The 27,696-nt window shown below is 38.2% G+C and overlaps 1 protein-coding gene across 1 annotated transcript in view; it reads right to left on the bottom strand.

The window, feature by feature from the left end:
* Positions 1-1,445: 1,445 nt before the first annotated feature.
* CCDC57 (coiled-coil domain containing 57) overlaps positions 1,446-27,696 on the bottom strand; it is a 29,512-nt gene continuing 3,261 nt past the window's right edge. The window contains exons 2-8 of the mRNA XM_068209781.1: positions 18,856-19,018; positions 16,297-16,483; positions 15,239-15,339; positions 13,187-13,415; positions 12,388-12,524; positions 8,653-8,775; positions 1,446-1,683 (exon numbers count right to left, since the gene is read on the bottom strand). Coding sequence (XP_068065882.1) covers positions 1,588-1,683; positions 8,653-8,775; positions 12,388-12,524; positions 13,187-13,415; positions 15,239-15,339; positions 16,297-16,483; positions 18,856-19,018 — 1,036 coding nt within the window. The 3' untranslated portion in view covers positions 1,446-1,587. The remainder of the gene's footprint in view (positions 1,684-8,652; positions 8,776-12,387; positions 12,525-13,186; positions 13,416-15,238; positions 15,340-16,296; positions 16,484-18,855; positions 19,019-27,696) is intronic.

Genomic DNA, 27,696 nt, shown 5'->3' with positions numbered 1-27,696 from the left:
GACAGGATTTTCAAGTAATGAAAATGTTTAGAAAGAAGCTCACAAGGTCTCTCAGGCCTTATATTGGCTTAGCAACATCTCACAAAATTTCTTGCAGATTTAGCATCTGATTATAATATCACTGCACCTTTGCACTAAAGCAAAATATTTTCAGCAGGTAGTACAAAATAATTATTCAAATTCTCAAATGGACTACTACCACATTATTAGGTGCTGAAGAGAACATCTCCTGGCAAAGAGTATCATGAATGCATTTCTATTAAAAAACGCTCCACAAAAAAAAGACACTCATGGATAAGTAGCTCTCTTCCTTCATTTATCCTTTTTGGATTTTATATATTTAGCAGCAACTGATAAGTATTATTCACTTCAGTGATAACACTTGCAGAATCACAGAATCTCTCAGATTGGAAGGTACCTCTTGACATCACTTAGTCCAAGCCCTCAACTCAAAGGTCAGCTGGAACAGTCTGGCCAGGCCCATGTCCAGTTGGGTTTTGAGTATCTCCATGGACAGAGACTCCATAACTCATCCAGGCAGTCTGTTCCAGTGCTTGACCATCCCCACAATTAAAAGTTTTTTATTGAATTGTTCATGTGCATTTCCTTTACTTACAGGAAAGTTAATCTCTGTAATATCCCATGACAGCTCAGCATTTCTGGAAATGCTACAAAAATACACTGATTACTTGTATTAGTGTCCTGACACGATCATTATTACATAGCTATCCTTTCTGACATCATAACTCATTCATGTTTTCTTTTAGTTTTATCTGTTTTAAGACTTACTTCTTACAACATGTCTGTATTATTCTGAATATATTATTCTAACATTGTAGCAGTGTTTCTCACTGCTTTGAAGTCCATACAATCTCTTGTCAAGGGAAAATACAATCACTGGTGTGACAATAGAAATTTAATTTTATACTCTTTCATGCTCTCTGAACAAGTGGAAAGAGCTACAGAAGATGAGAAATAATACAGACTCAGATGCAATATTTTTAAACCCCTTTCTATCAAGTAGAAAGATAGCTGCACAGGATTAACGGTTGCATTGTTATTTAGAAGACAAGTAGGTTGAGGCATCCCACTTCTAAGCTTAAATCACATCTACAATTTCCCAACAAAACATCTGCTGAAGTCCTGCAAGTCCTGCCTGAAGGCACAAGGCTTTACCTATGTGTTAACTGAGCATTTCTAAATCCATGATGCAAGAAGATCTTAACATATATAATTAAAATACATCAGTATTAACAGTGAAGCCTGTAACCTCATAATGTGCACAGATTAACCCTTTATTTTAGGCTTATCTGTATGAAACAGGGTATTTGTTCTCTCTTCTGGCTGCAAATATCTCAAGCTGACATACAAAACTGAGTCTGATAATTAGACCCGATACAGAGATGTCAAAGTAAGTCAATAGCAAGTGTGAACCTACAACATGATGACAACATAGAAATCAGTCTTTAATATTATAATTGCGGATTTTTGCCATGCTAGAAGAGATTTTTGGTTTTAATAGATGAGCACAAGATAAACTCCTGGATTTTAACTTCTGCTGAACTTCCAGTCTTGTTCCTCTGACTGTCAAATCTTCAGCTGATGTTTCATGTTTATCCTTGGCTTTGACATTTTGCTGAGGTTCTTCAGATTGCTTGATTGAATGTACAACTTCAGACTCCCCTGCTCAAAAAACAGACAGAAAAATACTTTGTATTTATGTTTGTATTCAATTATGAGATTTGATAGTTGAAGACAGCTGGTTTACTCTTTTCCTCTAAATATACTGCTGCCATAGTGCCACATTGTCAAAATCTTATATTATCATGACCATTTCTGTACATAGGAGCCCAGAACAGTCCATTAAGGCTTGCCATACTGATGGTATAACACAGTATCTTCTGCTCAATCCTCACTTCATCTGTACATGTTCATTTTCCATTAGCATCAGACTGCTTAAGAGAGGAAGACAAGCTGGAAGGTCAGTATTAACAGTTCAAGTCAAGCACTACCTATCTGTTCAGCTGTTTTAAAACATCATATTTTACAAGTTCACCCTTCTCTCTATTTTGAGAAAATGTCTTTGGGTATGCATGATATAAAAGACACAGAGGTAACTCTGTTGGCTTGAAAAAGCTGCATTACTACCATTATCTTTTGGGTCTTTTTTCAATCTTCTTTCACTTAGGAAAGCATTTAGTATGTAAATATTTGGTTTTGTTGTCTAAAATATCTGTCTTACCAGAAAGGACTAACTCAAAAAGAAACATCTTTGTTTAGGAAGCAGTTGGACTGGTCCTAATACCAGTCAGAGTCCATCTTGCAGTTCTCACATAATTCTCCAAAAACTATTATCTCCAACCTACTGAACTTCAGTCTTATCACAGGTTTCTTTAGGTAAGATAAGTGAAACTGTTCAATCACATTATTCACTGTAAAAAATAGGTAATATTTACAGGTTTTTGGCTCCAGCCACTTAACCCTTATTTTTCAAGGCATTGAGACTTTAACTTCAGATTTTCTGTGGAGAGCCAAAGCAGACAGCAGAAGAACATAATAAACCTGTGATGACACACACTATTCTGTACTAGTTTAATTTTATAAGCATCATAGTCTGCAGTCCCAGATACTACTCAATCACAGCAAGAATAAAAGGTGCACAAATTGACAAAGATCAGTTACTAGTAGGATAAGGTAAATTACCAAAGTCAGTTGAACATGGTAGAAAGTCTAAACAAAATTCTACATTAAAGGAAATACTACATGTTCCTGAATTACAGAATGAATTGATTGACTGAAAGTTTATAGCTCGATGCAAAGCATGACACTGTGGCTAATGTCAAAACATGACACTTTTCAAAATAATTTTAATACATTGGCTTAGCTTGAACCAGCTGTTCACTCATGTGTGTGATCTCTGTACTGAATCAGCTTGGTGACAAAAGCTCAGTGGACTGTTGAGCTGTGGATGCAAAATCCTGTTGTCCAGCTTGCCACCTAGTGGCTTCCTACAGATGTAGAAGGTATGGAAGAGGATGCTTGAGCCCATGAAGATCGCTGGGTGTATTTTCCTGCATGGGAAATGGACTTTAATCATTAGAACACCTCTACCACATCTGGCAGATAAGAAAGCAGAATTTCACAACATCAACCATTTAGAAAAGTGCAGGCAGCAGTGTCTGAAAGGTATTGCTTCAAAGATTACTGTCTTGAACAGGAACAGCAGCAGAATAATACTACTTCTTGTTTGTGGTCTAAATAACTGGAATGAGCAGATCCAGTGCTCCATAGCACACAGTTAACACTGCTTACTGACAGTCTGTTTTTTAAAATACTCAGTTTTCAAGGGCCTTTTGTATTCATTCAAGGGGATGACTTTCAGAAATTAATGTGGGAGGCCCTAATCATGTATTCCAAAGGTGAAGTAAGCAAGCACCAATGTATGACATGCATCCCTTCCTGTGAAGACTTCTGTATGCTTGTCTCCTGTCATTAGTAGAGAAACTATAGTTGTAACTAGTAAAGGCTACTTAGTTAGGTATTTGGAACAACAACACAGAACAGAAGCATTCTACATGGCTATTTTTAAGTTTTGGCCTGTCAAAAATGTGTACGAATGCAGAAATTTAAAACCAACCACCGCACACTTGTAAGGTTAGTTCCAAAAATTAGGAAAAGATAAAGAATCAATACCCCAGAATTAGAAATACTATTTAAATGCAGTAGCTTGGTTTGCACACCAATGAAAAAACACACCTAATTTACAAGCCTGCAACTTACTTTCAGAAGTGACTGTGGCAACCAGAGCTAGCAAGATCATAGCTAAGCACGTAAACTGCTTTTGAATATGGAACAAAATGTTTAGTGTATTGAAATGTTTAACATTTGATGTGTGCTAACTTCAGTCAGAAATGAACATTCATAGATTTTTTTTTCCTCAGAATAAAAGAGATATATGCAGACATGTTGTAGAGGCAAACTGAAATTTCCTCAGATGGAAGTTTCATTTAAGAAATTTGTCACCAGATATTTGCTTATGGCTAACAGTGCTTCTGAAGGAACACCAACTCAAACAAGTTCCTATTCAGGAGAAGAACACAGAAATGAAGAAAACATAGCTAGGGCATTAGTTAATATTTGTGAAACACTTCAAAGATGAAGTTTTACGTAACGCAGAAAAGAGATCATGAGTTTTTCTCTGATTGGAGCTGGAATGAAGCCAGAGCCAGAGCACTGTTTCTGTTTGTTAATACTTTACCAGATTCTTTCTCTGGCCAGCTTTTTACCCACATGGATTGCTCTTAGAACTGTCAGTGATGTCAAAGCTGTTGAAATTCTGTCTAGTGTGGAAACACTTAAGATAACTTTTGATCCATGAAGTGTGGAATTTCAGACGACAGAGCTTTGCAAGTTACAGTGAGAATTACAGTACAAGAAACTCCCCTATCTAAGCTCAAGTAGTAAATAAAAAAAGACTTTACCTCAAAGCAGGTCACTCCTGTTCTTTGTTAGGCTACAATGTAAGCCCAAGTTATTAAACTGAGGACACGGTTCTGAATACTTGTGGTGGTGGAGTTTCTCAAAAATGTATTGTGGGACTTGAAAATACAAAGTTTCATCTACACTAAGTATGTATAAATCAAATGAGTAGTGGGGGGGACAGCTTGCCTTACACCCTTATTCCCCCTGCACTGACCCCAGCCTCTGCTAACCCAAGGATAGCTGATTGGAGCTGAAAAGGAGCTTTTCACACAGTACCACACACAACCCTTCACAGTACTGGCTTCATGCTAAATGCAGTATTACAGCTGAACTTCAATAGGTGATGTTTGCTTTTTTCCCCCCTCTGAAAAACTAGTAAGTATCTTCAGAATTAACATCCAAGCTATGAAATCCATCTAATTTCTACAGTAAACTGAAAATTAGCAGGTAGAGTAAGGGGAGAGAAAATTAAAATATCTCATAGCCTTCTGACTCGCTTGGAAGCTTATACAAGGTCTGAATTTGATGGTAAAATGAATAAAGTATATAACAGTACACTTCAGTAATTAAGATGTAGTCATTAACTCTTCAAAACACATTTAGTCATTGCATTGTGTAATATGTTGAAAATACAGCAAATTGCAAGGCTTACTTGACATGACAACCATTTTGAGTGCCAGTAGGCTGTTTCATACACGTAACATTAAAAAAATGAAACTGTTCAACAGCTTCAGAAAAATCATTTTCAAGCTACAATTCTGTTTCACAAGAAATTCCCACAAAACACATCTACTGGTGTTACCAATTTGGACAGAGTTGAACTTGGAGAAAAAAAAAAGTTTTGAATAAGCAAACTAACTTGCGTGCTCTGCTGCAAATAATTTTTTGTCACTGAGCTTCCAAGTCTATGTGTGCGTCACTTGTACCTGAAAGCCCAGTTCCAAGTCACTCTGTCTCAATGACAGTTCTATCCATTGTAACAATGTATTTGATGAATATATTAAATTCAAGTGAGTGGTTTTGAACAGGAAAGATTGAATTAATTTCCATAGCTCAGGCCTGAAAAATAATACAAGCCGCTGCTAAAAATCAGAAGCAGAATTTGAAAATTTTGTATCTAATGCTTCTAAGGTGATGTTGTTCCAAAAAAAGGAAAGATTTTGCTTTCATAATTTTTTTTTCTGAAATAGAGAATTCAGTCCAGTGGAATTAAGGACACCTGTTCCTGGAGGAAAAAGCTAAGCAGCAAAATAGAGTTTTAAAAATTGTATTCTTGTAATGCAGTATTTCAGGGCCTGCATGTTTGAGTAAGAAGTTCCACTCTGCTATGCCTCATATAAATCTGGATGCAGAGATCAAATTAAATTTGGACTTAGGAAAATATTATCCCTTATTGATTCACATTTCACTTGTTCCACGTTGGCAGTATCCTCTGTCCCTTTTGCTATTTCTAGATCCCCAAAAATCTACATTAAGTTTTGCAACAGTGGCTGGAAATTTCTAGACATTAAGAAACTGATGTCCTTGTAAGGCTGCCAGAGCTGTTGCATCAGACATACAACAGCACAAAACTACATGGTGCTATCAGTAATGTTTCAAAGACATCCTTTCGCTTATCCTGTCAATATAGGCCTGGCCTGAAATACTCTTCCTATTTCAGTCCTAGCCTCACAAAAAAACCACATGAATCATGAGTGTCAGCACTATTCCACCGTCCATTCCAGTCCTACAGGTCTGTCAATGCACATTACTGTGTCCCTGCAATGCACTGCTGTTGTGAATAAATACACTTATAATCCACTCTTCATTTTGAAAGCCCTTTTAAGTATTATTTTTTCTTGTGAGCTACTAAAGATGGTTCATTGCCTCCATACACTGGTTTAAAAATACATGTAACATAGGCTGGATAGGACCTGTGGGTGAAATGTCACAGTGCTTATCACTCCCTGCTCAAAATGTATCTTGACACAACTTGTGGCCATTGCCATTTTTAACTGTGCATCTCTAAGAGTCTGGTTCTGTCTTCTCCAAAATCCCCTCACTGGGTAGTTAAAAAGCGTCAATCAGACCACTCACCTACTATTTTTCACACTGAACAACCCAGTTCTCTAAACCTCTTCTTGTGTAATATGTTCCCATGCCCCAGCCATTTAGTGGCTCTCCACTGGCCTCCAGTTTGTCACGCTTTTGTACAAGAGGGTCCAAAGGTGGACACAGTGGCCTCACAAATATCAAATTTAGGGGAAGAAATCACTTCCCTTAATCCAGTGATTGCATTCTTGTTCCTGCAGTCTGTATGTGATTAATCGCATATGAATACCTATGTAATGGTAATACAGCTCATTTGAAAAGTCTAAATGGCTGCGATATTGCTATACAGATACTGTCAGATCTCAGGAATAATGATGATGATGAAAATAATATCAAGGCAAAAAGCCCAATCAATTCACATAAGCCCTACAGCACTTTGAGAAATAACTTATTGAAAGCTACACCTCTTATTTAAAAAAAAACCAAACAAAATCAACTTTTACTGGAACATTCTGGAGAAATGTTTGCCTATTTATAATTATCTTTTATAAAGAAAAGTCTACAATCCCTCTAGGAAACATAGTCCACTATTATCTATCCCTAAAATTTTTCCAATATTATCATGTAAGTCCATTATTTTTTGTCCTACCTACAGCAGATGTTAGTTTCCCAAAGTTTAGTCAATGAAGGATTACTTCATGAACAGACAAATAGTTTGAAATATGTAACATTAAGCTGCAATACACTGCTCAACATAATAGCTACCATTAAAAAGTTTCTTAACAACTTGCCCTGTAAAGAGGCTACACTTTACTGCACGCATCTTACAAGTGGTGTTCTTGCTAAAATTTCCAAGAACATGTGGTGATTTTTGTAGAAGTGTAACACTAATTCATGTTCAGTCTATGACCTAGGTTTTACCTTCTCCTGTCATCCTAACCCAGACACTGTCTCACATGTAAAGACTGGACACTGCCTCACATATAAAAATTTGTGCCTGCTTCTATTTTTTCCCATTCCAACTTGTTGCTGTGGACTATAAAATTCTAGGGAATCCCCACAGCATATACTGCCATTATGCCTGTGATGTCATCTTTGGCTTTTAGATCTTAGTGCTCTAAGCAGTATTGTAGCTATAAACCAGCCAAAAAAACACCAATTAAGCAAGGACTTGTTAATTACAATTTGATCCAAGAGTCACTTGTCAACACATGAAGTGTGCAGTTCTCAAATAGACACTTTTATATCTGCCCCAGCTAAGTTTTAGACTACATCAAAACAGAATTTGCATTTTACAGGAGTACTTAATAAAAGTGAAGAAGCATTTGCAATGATGGCATTTAAACCAGACAGCTATATGGACATGCCCCTTAATTCTTACTTCTGCTGGCAACCATGAAATTCTCTTCAAGTAACTCATTCAGATTCTGATCACAGGACTGTAACAACAGGAGCAGTATGAAAAAGAATTAGTGATCAATGACAGAATCCACCATAATTCCACACTTCCAGAAGAGTCAAATATTGTGGCTGCTTTACAAAGCAGGCTTACCCTGGCTGGTGTTCTTTCGAGGACTGAGCAGAGGAAAGCTTGATCCCGTATCTAAAATTTGACAGAAATTATGCGTTCTAGATGAAGAAAGCTGAACCTGCTGGACATGACTAGGACTCTGACTGAGCAGCTGAGTTTGAACAATCTTTGTGGATGTATCTGCCTTTGTTGCTGAGAATGTATCTGGCCCATGATTTTCAATAGAGAAATCTATCCAAACCTGTTCAAATTCAAACAAAATCTTACAGACATACATACTTTTCACATCAAAGATATCAGAAAATTGGTTACATTTTATAGTGGCATCTTGGATTTGAAAAGAAAGAGGGTTTCAGCAAGAGGCAAGACAAAAGAAAATTCTTATTTTTAATTCTGAAAGGTTGTACAAGAAGATTAATTACAACATCATGGCAGTGATTGAGAAACCCTAGTTTATTTAGTGTTAGCAAATATGATTTTGTACAGGAACAAAGCATAATCTAAAAAATACATAGGTTTTTAAGTCTTCGAGGAGATGACTGTTGAGCAATTCAAATTGAAAAAGCCAAATGAAGGTGAATTACATTGATCATAAAACTGCACTGTACCTCACTGGATGGTAATTCTGTTTCTTCTCCACAGCTGCTTGGAGCTTCTTCTTCCTTTAAGCTAGGACAGGCAGTAAGAGAAGAGAACCTTGAAGGATGCTGTTGCCTTGTGCACTGCAGCACCTGATGTGAAATAATACATTAATACAAGTAACTCATGGTCCCTAAAACTAACACCCTTATAGCTCAGTTTGCTGTTACACTGCTAGATTTACAATAATCAGTTATAGATAATATTAAACAAAATTATGTTCTCTTCAGATCAACAGGGCCAAACTACCTTTATAAAAAACCTAGTATCAAATCTGTTCAATACCTACATTTCCTGGTGCTGTTACTATCACCTTGCTTGTTGCTCAAGCTTATATTGTCAGGGTCCTTCTTCACTTTTGTATTTTCCCGTGATTAAATTACAGAAGAAAAACTCCAAAACAATACCTAAAACCCCAACTAAAATGAATCAGTTATGGAAAAGTAAATTGTCAGCAGCCAAAATAAACTAATTTACCTCTCAAAGTTTCACCAACTTTCAACTTGTAGCAACTAAAGTGAGATTTGATGAAAAGCAAACTGCTTCAGCCCTGTCAAAGGAGATGCAAATAAACATTGAAGTCTTTTGCTATATATTTAAGACTAAATAATCCCATTACATAAAGTAATTGACAGTAAAATTCCTGTAGCTCTGACAGTAATAAATTATCTTGGTTTTTTATAAGGATGAAAAATGTAGCCTGGCCAGTAAGAGGATCACCTAGAATAAAAACACCTAAACTAGAATAATATAGTCTTTGGAAAGTCAACCTGGAGCTCAGCTTTTGTGTAGGAGCTGAAGCCTCAGCAGATATATTCTGAGTAAAGAGCAGCCTGGGATGAGAGTATGGAACAGCTTCGATGTAAGAAGGGCTATCCTTTCCAGTCTAGACAAATGATGAACTCAAAGGTTCCAGAGGTGGCAAGATCCTCAATGACAGCCACTTCAGCCACACCTCCAAGCAACCCATCAGCTGAAGAGGTTTTACTACTACTCCCAGAGTTTAGCTCACCATCTGGAAACTCACAGTCAAATTCTACCTCTCCAAGTGTAGTCATACTGTATTTTAAAAATTTATTTATTCTTACAAAAGCAAGAATCATCTTTAATGATTTTTAACAGAACATGGGAGACACAAGATATGTACAAAACTACAAATACACTATCTTGCTCATCAAAAATAAGGCAAGAGAAGACTCGGATGGATGGATATGAATATTCATTCATCTTAATTTGAGAGTCAGCTAAGTTCTAAGGTGAGTTATGAAAGAAAGAATAATTAAAAGAGGAGGAAAAGGAAAAAAAAAGGGTTTTGAATTTTGGTAATTTTGCCCAGATCTGGAAGTCACTTTTATGTATGTTTGGTATAAGCTTTTAGCTAATCTTTTTCAGACCTCAATCTCAGCAGTGCAGAGATGAAACAAGCAGCTTACAAGAGGTCTCCTCAACTAGTTTGCTGAACCCTAATTTCCTTTGTAAAAATTATTTCCAGTGTTAACGTTTAATAAACAGATCACTATTTCTGAAACAGTGAACTGAAAGTTCAAGTGAACAAAAGATGCCAAGCTTGACTTTAGGTTAACGAGATGATCACAAGCACACAGAAAAAAATATTTATCCACAAGCATGCTGAGGCATTCCACAAAATAGCAAACAGACAAAAAGATGATCAGTGAATTGGAACATCTGACATAGAAGAAGAGGTTGGGCAGCTGGCCTTGCTGGCCTCCAGAAGAGATAAAAAGTGATCTTTTCAACACGTATAAGCATCTTATGAGGATGTTAGAAGGAGATAAAGATGATTGAGTTGGAGTCTTCTCAGTGGTATACAGTGGAAGACCAAGTGACAATGAGCAAAAAAGTAAGTACAGGATACCTCGCTGAAGTGTAACGGGAAAGAAAACCCCAACCAAATGACAGCTTTCTTTATTGAGAGGGTGACCAAACTCTGGAAGATCTTGCCCAGAGTGCTTCCCAGAGGAAGTGTTTCCCCAGCTAAACTTGGTTAATAATTCTACTGGAGTTTTATACCTCAGAGCAACAACCTCACCCTTTCTAAAAGAACACTGTTTACTACCTTCAAAACTACAAAAACAATCAACTGCTCTGACTCAATCCTCACAGGAACAAATCTGCTAATCAATTTAGTAAAGTACATAGTGAAATCCTGACTATCGAAGTTACTGGGAGGTCTGCCACTAACTACTAGGGAAGCCAGGATTTATTCATTAGTCTCTCTGATAAAAGCTGCAATTTAACTATTAAAGGTTGCATTTTTAATTACAAAATATATGAGACAGGTTAACTATACATGCTACTTTTATATACGGAAAAGGTGCTATTACAGTCATTTGGACATGGGTGCTTTAAAATCCCACCACTGTGAGTATTTGGAACTGATTAATCATTTTAAAGTTTATGTTAGAACATAGTGCAAATCCTTCAAACAGCCTTTCTTGCTTAGTTAAAACTAAGCCTTATGAAATTTATAATTTAGGATTGCATTTACACTGCATAAATACATGTGTTTCTGAAATACCTTGGTTGAAGATCATGTTTAAAAATATTACTTTTGAAGTCCCAAACCCTTTAAACTTATGGGGAACAATCTGGCTTGTGGCCAGTCACTAATGGTATTTGCCAGGGCTCAATTTTAGGGTCAGTTCTCTCCAGTCTTTGATCAATAACCTGGACATATGAGTTGAGTGTGCATTAAATTGGCTGATGATACTAAATGAGAAGGACTCATTGATTTCCTTCTGGGTAGACAGACCTTACAAAGAGACATCGATAGACTGGAATGCTTGGTAATCACCAACTGCATGAAATTTAATGAGAGCAAAAAAGCTGGATTCTGTACCTGGGACTATAGGCATGGATGTCTGTATACATTTGAGGGACTAGAGGCTGAAGGTCAGCCTTGAAGTAAGGGATCTGGGGGTTTTGAATGTTGGCAAGCTCAGCATGAGTCAACAGTGTATCCTGGTGGCCAGGAGTGCCAGCTGTGTCCTGAGTGTGTTAAGCACAGCACAGCTAACTGACCAAAAGAAGTGAATGTCCCACTATGCTCAGCATTGATATGGCTTTACCTCAAGTATTACGTGCATTTTTGGCTTCACAATATGAGAAAAATATAGAAATATTAGAAAAAAGCCCAAAGGAGGGCAACAAAGATGGTGTAAAGATTAGATGGCTACATTTATGACGAGTGGATACTTGGCTTGTTCAGCTTAAAAAAGAGAAGGCCAGCAGATGACCTCATTGCCCTCTATAACTTCCTTCCATGATGGGGAAGAAGAGTAGGAAGTGCTGGTGTCCGGTGATAGAATGTGGAGGAATGGCTTAAATCTGCATCAGGGAAAATTCAGACAATTCTTCCCTGAGAGGGTGGTCAAACAGTGGAACAATCTCCCCAGGGCATGATCATGGCCCCAAGCCTTTCTATGTTCAAAAAACATTTGGGACAATGCCCCCAACTTAAATGGCTTAACTTCTAGGTCGTCCTGTGTGACATCACGATGCAAAGATCCTCATGGGTTCCTTCCAGCTCCAAATACGCAATGATTCTATGGAATCTTGCAAAGATAGATTTGAGCTAAACTCAGAGTAATTTAAATGCAGAATTTTAGGTTATATTTATGGAATTAGAACTGGCTTAATGGCTTATTATCACTAAATTTCAAACAGAATATGTGTTCACTCACCTGTGTTGTGAGTCTGTGCTGTAGATGCTTTAGAACTGATAGCTGACATTGTGTTCTTTTGACAAGTTCTCTTGGAAGAAGACTACCAGAGGCAATACAAACTGTGCAGTGTTTAGAGCTAACAGGATGCCAGACTCCTATAAAGGAGAGAATATACTGAGGAAGGCATTCTTTGTTGATATTTTGTCAACCATATTGCATTTCCAGCAAGTGTTCACAGCAGATAATAAATGAACCACAGAACACAGGCCTTCTCATCACAAATGGTTTCAATGCTATGCAGAAATGGGCCTCGTGTTTTTTTCCCTTTATTTCATTGCCAGGAAAACTATGCATGGAACTTAGATATCCACAGTGAAATATTTTTACATTAGATATACTCTTAATTCAAGTTTACTCTACAATAAGCTTACTCTGCTTTCTCTTCCACTTTCCTAAAGCGTTAGTTTTTATTCTAAGATATACACTACCTCTTTTCTGCTCATAAACAAAGTCTTAAAGTTCCAGTTCCCACACTGACATCTAGGCACCAGGGAGTTCTTCATCTAAGATGTTTATCAACAGAAGTCACTACATAGACTCTTGTTGTTCTATCTTAGCATCTCCTATCACAGGATAATCTTACTAGCAAGGATTAGTACCACAGTCTCACATGAGCTATGTAGATCAAGGATCAGTCAGGTCCAGCACCATTTTTTAATAATGAAGCCTAGCTTTCTCCAGCTCAAAGGATGAACTGATTCCCTGTCCATTTTATTCTAAATATATAAGCTAGCACTTTTCTTTAGAATAAATTTACCTTCCTTTAACACCATTCCAAGTTCTGCCCTGAGTCTGTTTCCCATTTCAATCAGCTGCCGCTTTTCTTGGCTCAGAATTGAAATTTTTCTTGCTGCTTCCTTGAGTTTATTTTGCATTCCTTGTAGAGTGTGTTTGACACTATATTGACAACCAATACCAGTACCTACATCAGGTAGCTGTTGTCCAAAATCTACCATGTTTTCTTCAAGAACTTTGGGTTCTGGCCCCTAAATAAAACAGATAGTGCTTATAATGAATATTTTGAAAGTGAGGTCTGCAGGTTCAGAGATTTGTACAAATATGTATGAGAGGTCAGTTGAAGCAAAAGACTAAAATTGAAGGCTACAGTCCATTTTTTAGGGCCCATTTTCAAGATTTTGTTAGCAGTATAGGGCAAATTAAAGTGTGGAGCAAAACACTGTAACAGCCTGAGACATTCGCACAGATATTGTCAACTGTAAGTGTAAAATAGTACGCATAGGATAAACACTGTATAACTGTAAACTAAAGCACACTTAATTTTAAGATAAAATGTGGAAAAAAGCTCTTTATACCAAACAGCAATCTGCTGCAACTCCTTTGTTTAATCATTGTGTACATTGTTTAATCATTTGTACATACAAACAAAAGGGGTAGATATAACTTAAAACATTTACTGAAAAGTAAAGATTCTACAATTTGTTTTGTCTCTGGCAACCTGAGTCCACCGGCACATATACATAATGGTAAGGTATATACCCACTTGTTTTTCAAGACATATATACTGTCTTCTTTTGTTGCATCACTCTGGGAAATGGTTCCCCCCCCCTTTCCCCCGAGACTCCTGTAGCTGTAACCATGTTAGTCTAACCCTTCCTTTCTGGACCCAATTGTCTGGGAGCCAATTGTCCTTTCCTGAGCAGGAGGCTAGAAAAGGCCATGCTCTTCCATTGTTCGCCCTCTTTCCCTCTTCCTCCCCTGAAAACCTCCAAGAATAAACGTCTTGGACCACATCGGTGGTTCGAGCCTCTTTTGGAATCTTTTGCCTTAACCCTGAAATATTTTCCCCAAAGCCCTCTCAGATCCGGGCTAGCCTAATAACTCCAGGGGGCTGCAGGGGTAACTATTTCATTCTTTCAGCCCCCACAGAGGAGACTTTTTGATAGCCATTTAAATAGTCATCATTCACTGAACAGACAAACATTGTTTCAATTTTTAAAGCTCTTAGCTTTTCAATCAGGACCTCTCATGCTTATCTATTACTTAGCTATTTCAATTTCCTTGAATTTAGATGGTTACAGGTGGGTTTTAACAGTAAGATTAAAGCATGCAACTGATACTGGTAGATCTTACAGATGACAATTAGAAAACCCTGATTTTTTAAATTGTTTTTTAAACTGTCTTATTTCAGACTCTTTACTATGTCATGAAATTGCTGGGACACAGGAAGAGGAGAACATAAAGTGACTTACTCCTTACATAGTATTAGATATTTGTCCCAGTTTTCAATTCCATTATTATTTTTTGCTAAGATATGTCACTGTCACTTTAATGCTGATATTGTTATTCTTACTCTTTAAAATAACACAATGGGAATGATGCTTGTTAACTCTTGAACGGAGTAAAATATGCTCCCACATCCAATGAGTTCTTCCTTTGTGGGTGGTGAGCACTCCAAGACAGCACTGGAGCTTGGTACTTTCTCCTGGTCATGCGAAGTTGCACTTGGCATTAAAAAAAAAAAAAAGACTAAAATACGGATTTACAATGGAAAAGCAGAAGCAGTGATACACAGTAGCTTAAGCCTTTGCAAGTGGGAAAAAAAAACATCAAGAGCGGCTTGCAAGATCAGAAGTGACTTGTGCCAAGGGATGACTAGTCAAAATTTATTTCCTAGAAAGAATAAGTTTGGCTAAAAAAATCTTTGCTGGCTCTCATCTGACCTATCACATAAGCACATATTACTTCAGTTTCTAATATTTACTCCAACAAAAATAATACACTAGGTATTTAATTACACACACACGTACATACATACAGATATTTTTAGGTAGTTTAAACCTCAACATACCTCTTCTGTGTCTGGGTTTTCTATACAATCCAGCTTAGTTGAACTGATTTTGATGTTGCTTAGTGTGGTTCCAGGTGAAATTTTGTTTGTGCTCAATGAACCTAAAAGAGGAGTATAATATGAATGTATATGTATTTATAGAGTTTAGGCCTTCATAGCAAGAGCTGCTTCAGAACACTGTCTCATGCATATAAATGTCTAGTTTGTCTAGTTACAGAATCATAAAACCATAGATTTAGGTTGGAAAAGACCTTTAAAATCATCAAGTGAAATCAGTGACCTAACACTGCCAAGTCCTCCACTAAACCACGTCTTCAAATGTCCACACACATATACATGCCTTCTAAACATCTCCAGGGATAGTGATTCAACCATGTCCCTGGGCAGCCTGTGCCAATACTTGAATAAGCCTTTTCACAAAGACATGTTTAATATTTAATTATTTAATATTTAATATTTTTTAATATTTAATTTTTAAAAAATCCAATCTAAACCTCCTCTGGCATAACTTGAGGTAATTTCTGTTGTCCTATTGCTTATTACTAGGAAACAGAGACTGATCTCCACCTCACCACAACTCCCTTTCAGGTATTTGTAGATAGTGGTAAGTTCCCCCTGAACCTCCTTTTGTACACTACTTCAGTAGATATACTGTAAATGGACTGTAAACCCCCATGGCAGGGGTTTTGGACTAGGAGATCTTTAAAAATCCCTTCCAATCCAAGCCATTCTGTGATTCTATATACTGGCTTCACTATCAGGAATTCTGTCCTAACTTGAAATATAATTGCTTTACTCTTGCAAAATATGTAAGATTACTTTTCTAGTGGTAATTTTGTAGTGATTTATAGTGTGTGTGTGTGTGTGTGTGTGTATTTCTTTTCACTAATAATTGTTTTGTAGTAATTTGTAATACAGAATCTCAGACTACTGTGTTCTTGTATATGGTGCAATCAAATAATTTTTACACACTCATGGACTGGGTAGCCTTCATAGGTTATGACCATGACTCCTAAACTTTCTTAACTGAATTTAAAGTTCTTTGTCAAGAGTTTCACCTTGCTCTGCAAGCTGTCTGTAGTCTGTTTGAGGAACAGAAGACAACATCTGCTCATCAAGACTCTCCATTTCTTTCCTCATTTGTGCAATAGCAGCCCGAAGGCTGGCATTCTGTTCCTGCAGCTTTTTTATTTCCAAAGCAGGGATATATTTACACAGAGAACTTTCATCATCATACTGAAATATCTGGAAAATAAAAGTATAAGACAAAAAGAACCCTTCATTAATAAGTGACACATATTCTCTCCACACCACCACACACACAGATCCTAATACTTTCAACCCATGAACATATGTGGGAGAAAAGCACCATAGAAGGAGAATAAATGTGTTTGTTTATTGAGGATTTGCCAGGGAAAGAATGTGCTCTACTGAGAACATCATAGGAGGAGGTGTACATGGGAGGACCATGGCATCAGAGCTGTTCTGCAGGTGTGGTTTATCTCTCTGCCATGTGCAGGTAAAACTTCCCCTTAGAGGAACTTATGGGTTCAACAGCAGTCCCCTTTCTGACCCGTCAAATTCTTGAAAGTGTCATTGGAGATCATCTGTTGACAATAACATTGTCCTGGTTTAAAAGAGAGATATTTCCCAAGGAAGATGGGAATGTCCCTGGAATGGAAAGATTACCCCCTCCCTCCAAATTATTATGAATTCGAAATTACAGGGCTTCCAAGCAAAGATATAGAAAAAAGAATAACAGTTCTTTACTAGACTATATATCTATATATCTATATATATATATATATACATAAAACAACACAAAACGAACAACAACAGCCACAAGAAGAAAACCTACTAACAGCCTTTGCCCGCCCATCAAGCATTTCCCCTTTGGTGTAGTTACGACGACAAGCGATAAGGGGCGCTGTAGGCTGCAGTGACTCTGGGCGTCTTCAGCTGCAAGACCCGGACCTTCCCGGTGGTGATGGCAGCCCAGATGAGAGAAGGGGAAGAAGGGTTGGCTCCCCGAGGCACCACGCCAGCAGTGATCGGTCTTCGGCATCGCTAACGGCAGCCGGTACACGCTGGGAAGGGAAACAGGGCTTTACCGCGATGTCCCAGTACCGGACAGAGAAGAGGTTCGGCGAACGTGCTGCTTCAGCTTCAGGGGGCCCTCCAAGCGGAGGTTCCGGGACGGGGGCGGAGGGAATGACTTCCCCGGGCACCCACGTGGACTGTGCGGGTCTCTCGGCGCTGGCAGCCGGCGAAGTTCCAGTCAATGGAGCAGCCGGGACCCCCTTTCTCTCTTGCAAGCAACAGACTCAGAAGCCGGCGGCAGGCGGAGCTCCACGGCAGTGTTGAAGAACCGCTGCGCAGGAGAGGTCCAAGGCGAAGAAAAACCACACGACCGTCTCTGCTCCCAATAGGGCAAAGACTGCCCAGTCCCAGCTAAGAAACTGCCAGAATAACTCTGCCCTCTTCCCCCCGCTTCTCCCACTCCCCCAGAACCATTACAGTGGTATGCAAAGGCCACGTCTTTTGTCTCTGGATCGCTGTCCATTCACCATCTCCCTGACAACAAATGGGAAGAAAATTCCGGGGAGGAAAAAACAAAAACCAACCAACCAACCAGACAAACAAAACCAAACCAAACCAAAACATAAACCTGACCCCAGGCAAACATAAAGAAGCTGGATGCCTTCTGCTAAGCCACAAAAAGAGAAGGAGTGTATGGACTACAACCACGTAACCTGGACAAAGGACAACATCAAGAAAACACAACGTTGATTGGAAAACACATTTCCTCGTCACTTGAAATTCCAGCACAATCTTCAGGAAAAAATACCTGATGGGACCAGTGGCATATAAAGACCAGTATACTAGGGTCCCAATATTATTTACTTTTGCTGTTTTTTCATTCTAAGTGTGTCTTGCAAAGATTTTTAAATGTTTCTTATCTTCTTCATGTAAAATGGAAAATGCTGATTTTTCTCTCTCATGTGTTCACATGCTACAGCTATTGATGCCTATGAATAATTTTTGAAAGACGATGATAAAATAAAACACTAGACGAAATGCCAGCATTCTGAACTTCAGAAACAAGTGTTTCCTCTGTACCTGTGAGTTTAGCGCAACTGGGCATTAAGACTTGTTAGACCATTGTCTAATAATCTCTAAACAATAAACATGTATTTAATTTTTCAGAAGCTGAAGTTTTTACATCCACACAAAAATCCCCAAGAGCTTTTCAGGACTAATATTGTTCCCTTGACAGAATTCAAGTGGTACTGTGATCTGAAATTCTTTCTGCCCTCAGGCTGCTCTAAGAGACATCTTTCTTCTATGGAAATGAAAAACATCTCTCAAGCCAACTTGATTACATGGAATGAGAGAAAAGGCCACTATTAGAGATTGTTCATGAAAATTAATCTGATCTCTGATAAAATACATGTGATGAACTGCTGTACACAATACAGAATTACTGTTTTAAGATTTTTGAAAGAAAGCTAAAGACATGTTTCCCATGTCTTTAGAAAGAAACACCATGGTGAGAAGATTCCATAGCTCTTTATGCAATAGATGATTCTTAAACAGTGTTAATTTGAAATTCTCACCTCCACTCTTGATGAAGATAGGCTGTGTGTTGGATCCTCTGATTTCTGATACCAATTACATTCAGTATTCTCACAGAGCTGCTGCCAGTCAAGTTCTGTTTGCATTTTACTCTGTTTCAGAATCCATTCTTGCTCAGCTGCCAGAGACAGTTGTTGTTTAGACCTATGATACAGAGAACAAAACTGTTGATTTCAGCAGAATAAACACTAAGAATGTTTTGTGGACTTTTTTTTTTTTTTTTTTTTTTTTGTTTGGGTCTGGTTTTGTTTAGTTTAATCCAGCTTTGTTTATTGTTCACATCTTTTTTCCTTGTTCTATTTTATCTACAATAATCTAATATATATTTAATCTAATCTAGGTTATCTATATATCTGTATATCTATATATGTATCTATATATCTATAAAATATATATTTAATCTATAATTAATCTATATTATATAAATAGATAATTTTAAATTATTTTATTTTGTTCTATTCTAGTCTCAGCATTTTACTGGACAAAAGCATTTTAATTGCATAGAGCTCAATAGTCTCTGAGGGTCCATCTGTATGGGTATTTAGAATCAGCTTTGGAGGTCACCTCAGCTCAAGAGGCATAAACTGCCCTTCAATATCAATACTGCTCTCAGTACTTCCACCCAGAGCATGTTTCTGTTTTGCTGATATCAGAAATGAGATACAAAAGAGCTAGGAATTAAAATTGCTGCATTGTCAGGGTAAAATTTCTAGGCTAAAAGGGAAATAGAGATTTTTGGAATTCACTTAAGTTAACAAAATGAATTAAGCATTTATATTTTAGCTTGTAGGGTTATGTGTTGAATTTTTACCTTTTACTTAAGAAACCTCTGCCATGGTTCAAAGGGCATAAGGAAATGCAAATTTCTGAAGCTTCTTGCATAAAAGAACAATACCCAAGGATGCAAAGAACCCAGATAAAGCCCCTCTGTCTCCAAACCTGTCAAGACTGACAGACGTTCACAGATAAGCACTGAAGGACCGAAAGGGCATGCGCAGAGATGAAAAAAGTTCAAAGTTCAGTAATGAGGAAGACTAAAATCTTCAGCCTCAGAAGAACCCGGGACCCCCGTGCGACCACCACAGCAAACCACTCGTGCCCAGAAGGGCGGGGACCTATTTAGCATGAGAGGCGAGGACAGGCGGGGCCAGGGGTTGAATATGCATGACAAAGTTGTGTAATGTGTTGCAAATGGAACACCTTTGGGAATAAAGGTGTGGGTCAGACTGAGGCTCGGGGCACAAGTTTTTGGAGAGCTATCTCACTTGTGCCGGGCGCTGGCATACATACCCACTTCATAACTATATCGAGTTGTGGAGTCTATTTATTTATTCCGCAAATCGCTTCAGAAGGCTGCTGCATTTACATACCTTGAAAACACAGTGTAGAAAGAGGTAGAAGGTGCAAGTATTAGAAACAGTATTAGAGATCTCTAATCAAGAACGCAAGTCACAAAATTGCAAAGATCAAAGGTTTCTTCTGAAGTGCCATCAGAGTTTAAACTGCATGACACAGAGTAAGCAACATTTACATTTAATAAGTATACGTGCAGTTGTGGTTCTTTTGTTCTTGCTGAGTGAACAGTAGTTGGTCATGCAATCTTTATAGTCAAGACTGCAATAGGACAGTGTGGTTTTAGATCCACTATTACAGCAGTGTCTTTGAAAGAACATCCAAGACAAATAAACCAAACCAGAAGCTAAACTCCAATCGTGCAACATTCAAGATGCAGGAATCCAAGGATACCAGTAATGGCCAGGCAACCTTTTGCTACCCTAAAGGTAAAGTTTATAGGCAGAAATAATTTATTTTATTACTCAAAAACCAACGCAGCTGGAAAAAGATAGCAAACTTCTACAAGCCCCCTTCCTGAAAGCCTGTCTGTTTTTCTCAATGGTATCTGTAATGAACAAAGTTTCCAGGTGTTCCCCAGAGACGCGGGCAGGGCCTTCCTAGTTCCCATGGCAACACTGGAATGGCTGCTGGCTCTAGCTGAGTACCGATATTAAAATGTTAATTAGCTAATTGCTCTGTTTGTTTTCTCTAAACTACCTGGAGATAACCTGCCTCCCCCCACCACACCAACATTCTGGAACTAAAATGCAAATAAGAACATCCCCTGGGATCATTGGAGTCTTTTTAGGGGATAAAACCACCCCTAAATAAAGAACTAAACACAGTAGAGGGGGATAGACAAATGCCCTAGCTGAGGAAGAGGGAAGCACATCCCCTGGTTGACTTTTACCCGTTACAATCACCTAAAAAACACTTGATTAGGCTGGGAGAAGGGGGAGGTGCAAAGAGCGAGCCTCCTGGGGCTGTCACCAGGGAAGGAGCGGGGACAGCTGTTGTTCTGGATTTCAGCAACAGACTCTACACACCACGCCTCCTCTCCCTTGGGCCGCCTCCTCTCCCTTGGGCCACCGGTTGTGCCAGAGGGAAGAAGAAGGGACAGCTGCTGCTCTGGACTTCAGTGACAGACCCTGCACGCCTCCTTCCTTTCGGCCACCTGGGAAAGCTACAACAACGGGGCGAGCTCCGTGTAAGCCCCCTGCCCAGCTGATCATTTTAATAAAGAGCTGAACATTAATAAAGGCATTAGCCCTGTTAATTTCAGTATCAAGTGAGGGTTTTTTTTCCCTCTACCTATATAACTCAATTTGTCAAATTATTAAGGTATCAATTACAACACCACTGAAGCAAGTGGATATGGACATCAGAGAACAATCCAAGTAATGCTGGATGATGATTAGTGAACACTGCACAAACAGAGATTTTTGAAGGGTGAATTCCTCATTACTAGCCTTGGAAGGATGACAGAGATCTTTCAAATACCCATATACAGTTCTTGTTTGCATAGGGAAAAAAACAGTCACTATGAATGCATACCACATATACCCCATGCTTCCTGCTATCCTGGAAACAGTTCAACACATAGGTGGAAAAAACCAGCGAAAACAGTCATCTTTTCACGTGTTTCACACAGGAATGACTTTAGATTATAATACACTCATTCATTCTGTGAGTAAAAGGTAACAACTTAAAATAAGTTACCTTATTTTAAGAATAAAAGAACAGAACTAAGTTAACCCTTTTCAATTGTCTGCTTGTGAAACTCACATTCTCTCTTTTGTAATTCCCACATCAAATTCAGCAAGCACTACCTACGAAGGGAGTAACATATAGGTAACATGAGAACAATGGTACTGATGGAAACACTGGATTGTCTCAGACCTTTCAAACACTGTACGAGGAGTTTAATTATTGCATAATCTTTCTCCATTCTAATAAGAATCAGACTGTGCTGAATGAAACCTATAAACTAGTCTACGGTAGGTCCCCTAAAAGGACTTGTACAGCAAAGGGGAACTTAAAGAAACAAATCAGCCAAACGGTATCTTTTTCAAAATAAGATCAGATTTCATAACCACCTGGGAGAGAGGAGAGGAAAAACCCCTTGTTTTACAAAACCCCCCACCATCTTATAGACATTAAATTTCAATTCCTTTACAGCCATCCAAGCACCTGTAACATGTCAAATACTATGCATTACAGAAATAACTGAACCTCATTTTTGACTTCTAGAGGAGCAGAAAGATGCTATATCTCCCCAGGGCTAAAAGTTATGGGTGTTTTTTATTTCTCCTTTTTTTAAACTTTTTTGCACATAAAATAAAATATCTTAACAGAAGTTAAATGTATATTCTAAGCACATGAATAAATGGAAATTGATTATAGTGTACAATCTACTATAAGCTGCAAGGACATACATCTTATGTACACATGCATATACATATGGATCTATTGGTGAAAAAAATGTAACTGTTTCCCTCTGGTTTTGCAGAATGACAATAGAAACAGCATAAGAAGTAGTCTCTGTGAAATCACATAAAAAAAAAAACCAACTTAAAGGTACATAATTCATCAGTCTAAGCTTTTTGTTTAAGTCAAGCAAAACAATTCAGTACTATTAGAAAGTTTTGGCTGCAGTCAAGAGGCCTTTAAAGTGTATACTTGGAGAACTACTGAAGACTTAAGAAACTACAGCCTTACAGAAAAGTTACTAGAAAAATACTACCATGTTTTGCACTCTGAAGATGAAGTGAGAAGAGGGCTGCTGGGAGACAGGACGCTATAGAACTTCTTCCCTCCTTCCCCACCCTGCTCCCCTTATAGCCATTGAATTGTAATTTAAAGGAAAAGAACAAAACCAGTCATATTGTTTGTCAGTCTTAGGGGAAAAAATCACCTGTTGTTAGAAGACTTTACATTTCAAACCCCAAGTAAGAACAGTACTACAGAATGTACACTCTACTGTGAAATTCTCCCAAAGTAACATTGCAAATTACTCCAAAACATGAAAACTAAAGACAACAGTAAAGATACCACCGAAGAAATGTGAAATTCTTGCCTCACACCTATGTTTTGTAAGTGCATGAAAAACTGTTCATAAAGAAGCCATGGATTTTCCAGAAAAGTAAATGGTTGCTGTGAGCTGCCATCCAGTGGCTAAACTGATAAAGTATATTAAAAAGAGTTTGAGAGAAACTACTTCAATGAATTAAATTGATAAAGTACAACTGAAAACAAGAGAATGAGATCACAAGGGATTTTGTCTAATTAATACAAAATCATGTTAGATTAGGGGGAATAACTGCAGGAGATCCAGTGGCAAGCATGGAAGATGTGCTTCTTTAGTTGTAAGCATAAACAGTGGAGATAACTTTTCTTCTTCTCCACTGTGGTAAGAGAAACCATGTGTATTAGATGACATAGCCTTACGCTTGTGGACAGCAGCTAACCAGCTTTATCATTACAGTTCAACCACAGAATGCACCATAACTTCCAAGCCAGTTATCAAATATTCTTCCAGTTCTCACACTTCTTCAGGTAGGTTCATAAACTGTCTTTGGGAAGCCCATGAGAAAGAGAGTCCTGGATGAAGATTCATTATTTTAGCAGGACTACTATACTGAGGGCAGCAAGACTTGAATTGACAGGTGTTGGGTGGAAGACACAATTGCTTAACAAAACCGCTTCCATTTATATTATATATTGGTTTGGTTGTCAGGACAAAAATTAAGTGTCCTAGTTCTAAAGACTAAAGACATTCATATGTAAATTAGTAAAAGGAATTCCAATATCAAATACATTTTTATACAAAGACAAAGAAGGAAAGTTTTGTTTTTCTTTAAAGCTGGTTATATAGCAAGAGGTGGAATAATGCCTCTCTAGGGTATCACAGCTGAAGATAAAATTTCACCATTAATAACGTGATCCTTTTGTGGTGAAATACAGGAATATAAGAAGCAGAAGGGGGGAAAAAAGCACCTTGTAAATAGGAGTATGATAAACAGCGTACATTTATTCATCTTGCCTAAGGCTACCGCTGCTTTCTAGATGCTGACCTTTCCTGTAGTTTCAAGGTTAACAAATTTAACAGTGTGCTTACTACATAAAGTAATCTTACACAATCTCACATTACTAAACACATTCTTAGCAATTCCTCACAAGGGGTAGCTGTCAACAACAGCTACTACACAAGCAAGGCATAATTTTCTAAACTGTAATTACAAATGTAATCAATTTTTAGAGAAATAAAAAATAGACAAAAAAAAAAAAAAGCTTATACAACTATAGCAATGTTAAACCAAAACATGCTAATTAAAAAAAAAAAATTGAAAAAATGCTAGATGGCACTGCAGCAACACAACATTGCTTGTCCAACATTCTTATGCTAATTTCTGTCATCAGTGTCTTCCAGTTCTTGAATCTTTTGCTCCATGTGAAGTTTCAGGTTCACATAATCCTCATTCAGATGACCTATGTGACTATTCTTAGAGCTAACAAAAATAAATTCACATTAAAAAGGATGAGGGATCCACATATAAAATTTTTGAACAATAACACGTAACTATTAATAGAGGATGCTGTAATTTCCTAAAGAAACAGGCACCATAACATCTCTTCCTCATGAGTTAGTGGAAACCAATTATAACAGTATATGTTATTACCCAAGACAATCCTTCAAAAGGTTACTTGCATACAGAATATAGAAGATCTGCAGAAAAGTAGTGCAAGACATCCACTTAAGTATACCTGAGTTCTTCCTCCACTCAAAATTTTCTGTTACATAAGAAAAAACCTGCAAAACAATGGGCTGACCAGCAGAAATCTGATCTTTTAGATACATTTGAAAATAGAAGTAGCTCTGTATCTTTTCCCCTCCTCTCCCAATATTTTAATTGCTATCAACAAAAAAGTTTCTCTGCGATCCAGTGGAAGAATACCAGTAACATCAGGATTTCAAACAAATCTGAGGAGCTGATACTGCTACCAAGACCAGTAAGTCCTCCTCTAAAGATACACTGAACCTTTAAAACTGCATTAATTCCTTAAAGACTTAACAGGTTTGCTGCAGCCTGTCACACAGCCAAACAAACCTATATTGCTTTTGTGCTGTTCTGAAACTTTCTATTTACTTTCAACTCTATATTACAGAGTTTTTGTGTAGCTGAATGACCATTGCATTTGATTAGATAAGACTGATCATATAATACCTACAGAGATAAAACTGAAATAAAACTGGAGAGTAACGAACAGCTAAATGCATATTCACTTTCACATTGTGCTAGATTTTGCTTTTAAATTTACACTTCATCTGAAGTAATTTAATCCTATAGCCAGCACTCATGCATACAAACCAGGTCTATCGGAAGTGCTGTCTCAGTGTAGTCTAAACATACATTTTTGCACCTCCTTTGCTCATGCCAAACCCTTAAGGGCAAGGCAGATCAAAAGAATGACTGCTGTATTGTGATCAGTATCCAGCTCAGCCTGGCAAAGAGGCAATTGCTGGGTTTAAGAGACCCAAATTCCTCCTTCCAATCCCAAAGGATATGCTCCATGTAAAATTCCTAAATGGCTTTAAATTAATTTACATATACACCACATTAACACAAATAATCTAGTAATTGATGAATTACAGAGTCTTGCCCAGATCACCCAAAATAATTAAAAAAAAATTATTTAAAATTTACCCAGCCATCTCTACATTATAAATGTAGTTGGATCCAGCACAGTTTACAACATTTTACAACAATTACAATTTTAAGCAGAGAATAATTGCAAAGAGACTGTTATTTCTGAAGACAGTAATTACATTAAACAAGAATTATGTGCAGACAGAACAAGAAATAAGTGTTTATTCCTTCCACCCTGCAAGCTGCACGTTTGTCTTTTCTTCAAGATATGTATGATGAGTCAAGGCAGAGTCCAGCCCTCTCTTTTATTAACAATATTAACTGCTGTGTCTGACTTGTCTGCTTTTAGTTAAAAAGAAAATAGCCAACAGAGAGCCTTTTGCAAAACCCTTTACTTGCTTCACATCCACCTCTTCCTATTGTTTATTATCCATATTTGCCTCTTAACTGATTATAAATTCTGTAGAAGAAAAAAAAACAACATCATTTTTTTTAAGCAGTATGGATGCTTTTAAAATATTTGTTATTTTTGTTCAGGTCTCTCCAGAGATTTGGAAAAATCTCTGGAGTCAATATAGCTTCTCTCACTGTACAGTATTATTCTGTGTCACTGGTTGCAGATAATCCCTTCTGAAAAAGCACAGGGATGCAGAGAACAAATGGGACAAGCATGCCTTTCAAATAGTGGCTCTTTAATCTCTTTAAATGAGAGATTTTCAGACCAGAAAATGCTATGCAGTATCTCTGTGCTAAAGGATGTCATAATTTAAATAACATTTTTCTTCACAACAATCTAGACAATTTCAGTTCTCTAGGATCGAAAAATGAGTCACTGATCGTTGGATGTGAGAAGTATAAATAAATTCAAGTTTGCTGTTCCCAGGTATACTGAGGAACAAACCATGCTAAAGGACACAATGATCTGATGGTCTTTCAATTCTGCTGGCCAAGATTTCACATTTATCCCTAAGTTAATTAAAATAGTGTTTTCATATTCTGATTCTTGTTGGCAATGTTCAAATCATGCTACCATGCACAGATAGTGTAAGTTATATCGTCTTCATTTGGGTAAGGAGAAGTAGATGATTTTTTAAAAAGTCACTGTTATGGATATTCATGAACAGTACTGCCTCCCTGCCTATAACATGCAACACTGAAAGATCTGCTCTTTCAGTATTACACTTTCAGCTACAGTTGTTCCAAATGGATCAGGTAGCTACCACAATTAAAAAGATTAACTAAATTTGAAGTGCACAGAGGAAGGAAAAGACAATCGAGTGTCGGCAAAAGACTACACTGCCAACCGAACGACTGTCTGGCAGGAAGCAGACCCCACAAGGAAGGATTCCAGAGAGGGCTCTGAGGGTCAGATGTTCTGAGGCAGAAGAGCAGATGGCAGGCAGACTGTCGAGGTCCAACCCGTTAGATGTAGGCAGTAGAGAGCAGCACAAGATAATGCTTAGGACTCAGGGACAGCACAAAAGAGGGCACTGAGCAAGAAGGGTGCAGAAAGACAGTGGGTCCCCAGAGAGAGAAAAGGGCGCGAGATGCGCAGGCGACGCATCGGGAGCTCCCATGGACAACCTGCGGCACAACTGTGCGACCGCACTGCCTTCCGATGGAAAAACCCGGTCGCGACTCGCTCCCTGAGGGCACGAACCTCCTCATCCCCCCGCTCTCGGCTGTAGGCCGCGTCCGTCCCTCGAGCGGCGGCGGGCGGGCCGTGCCGTGCCGGACGGCAGGCCCGTCTCCATGGCGCCAGCGCCACAGGGCCGCTGCCGCCCGCCCGCTCGGCGGCGAGCCGCCTCCTCTCCGGCCCCCGCTCGGGGAGGAGCGCCC

Source organism: Anomalospiza imberbis, chromosome 19, assembly GCF_031753505.1.
Source record: "Anomalospiza imberbis isolate Cuckoo-Finch-1a 21T00152 chromosome 19, ASM3175350v1, whole genome shotgun sequence".
Lineage (NCBI taxonomy): Eukaryota > Metazoa > Chordata > Aves > Passeriformes > Viduidae > Anomalospiza > Anomalospiza imberbis.
This window is presented reverse-complemented; position numbering and strand designations above follow the sequence as displayed.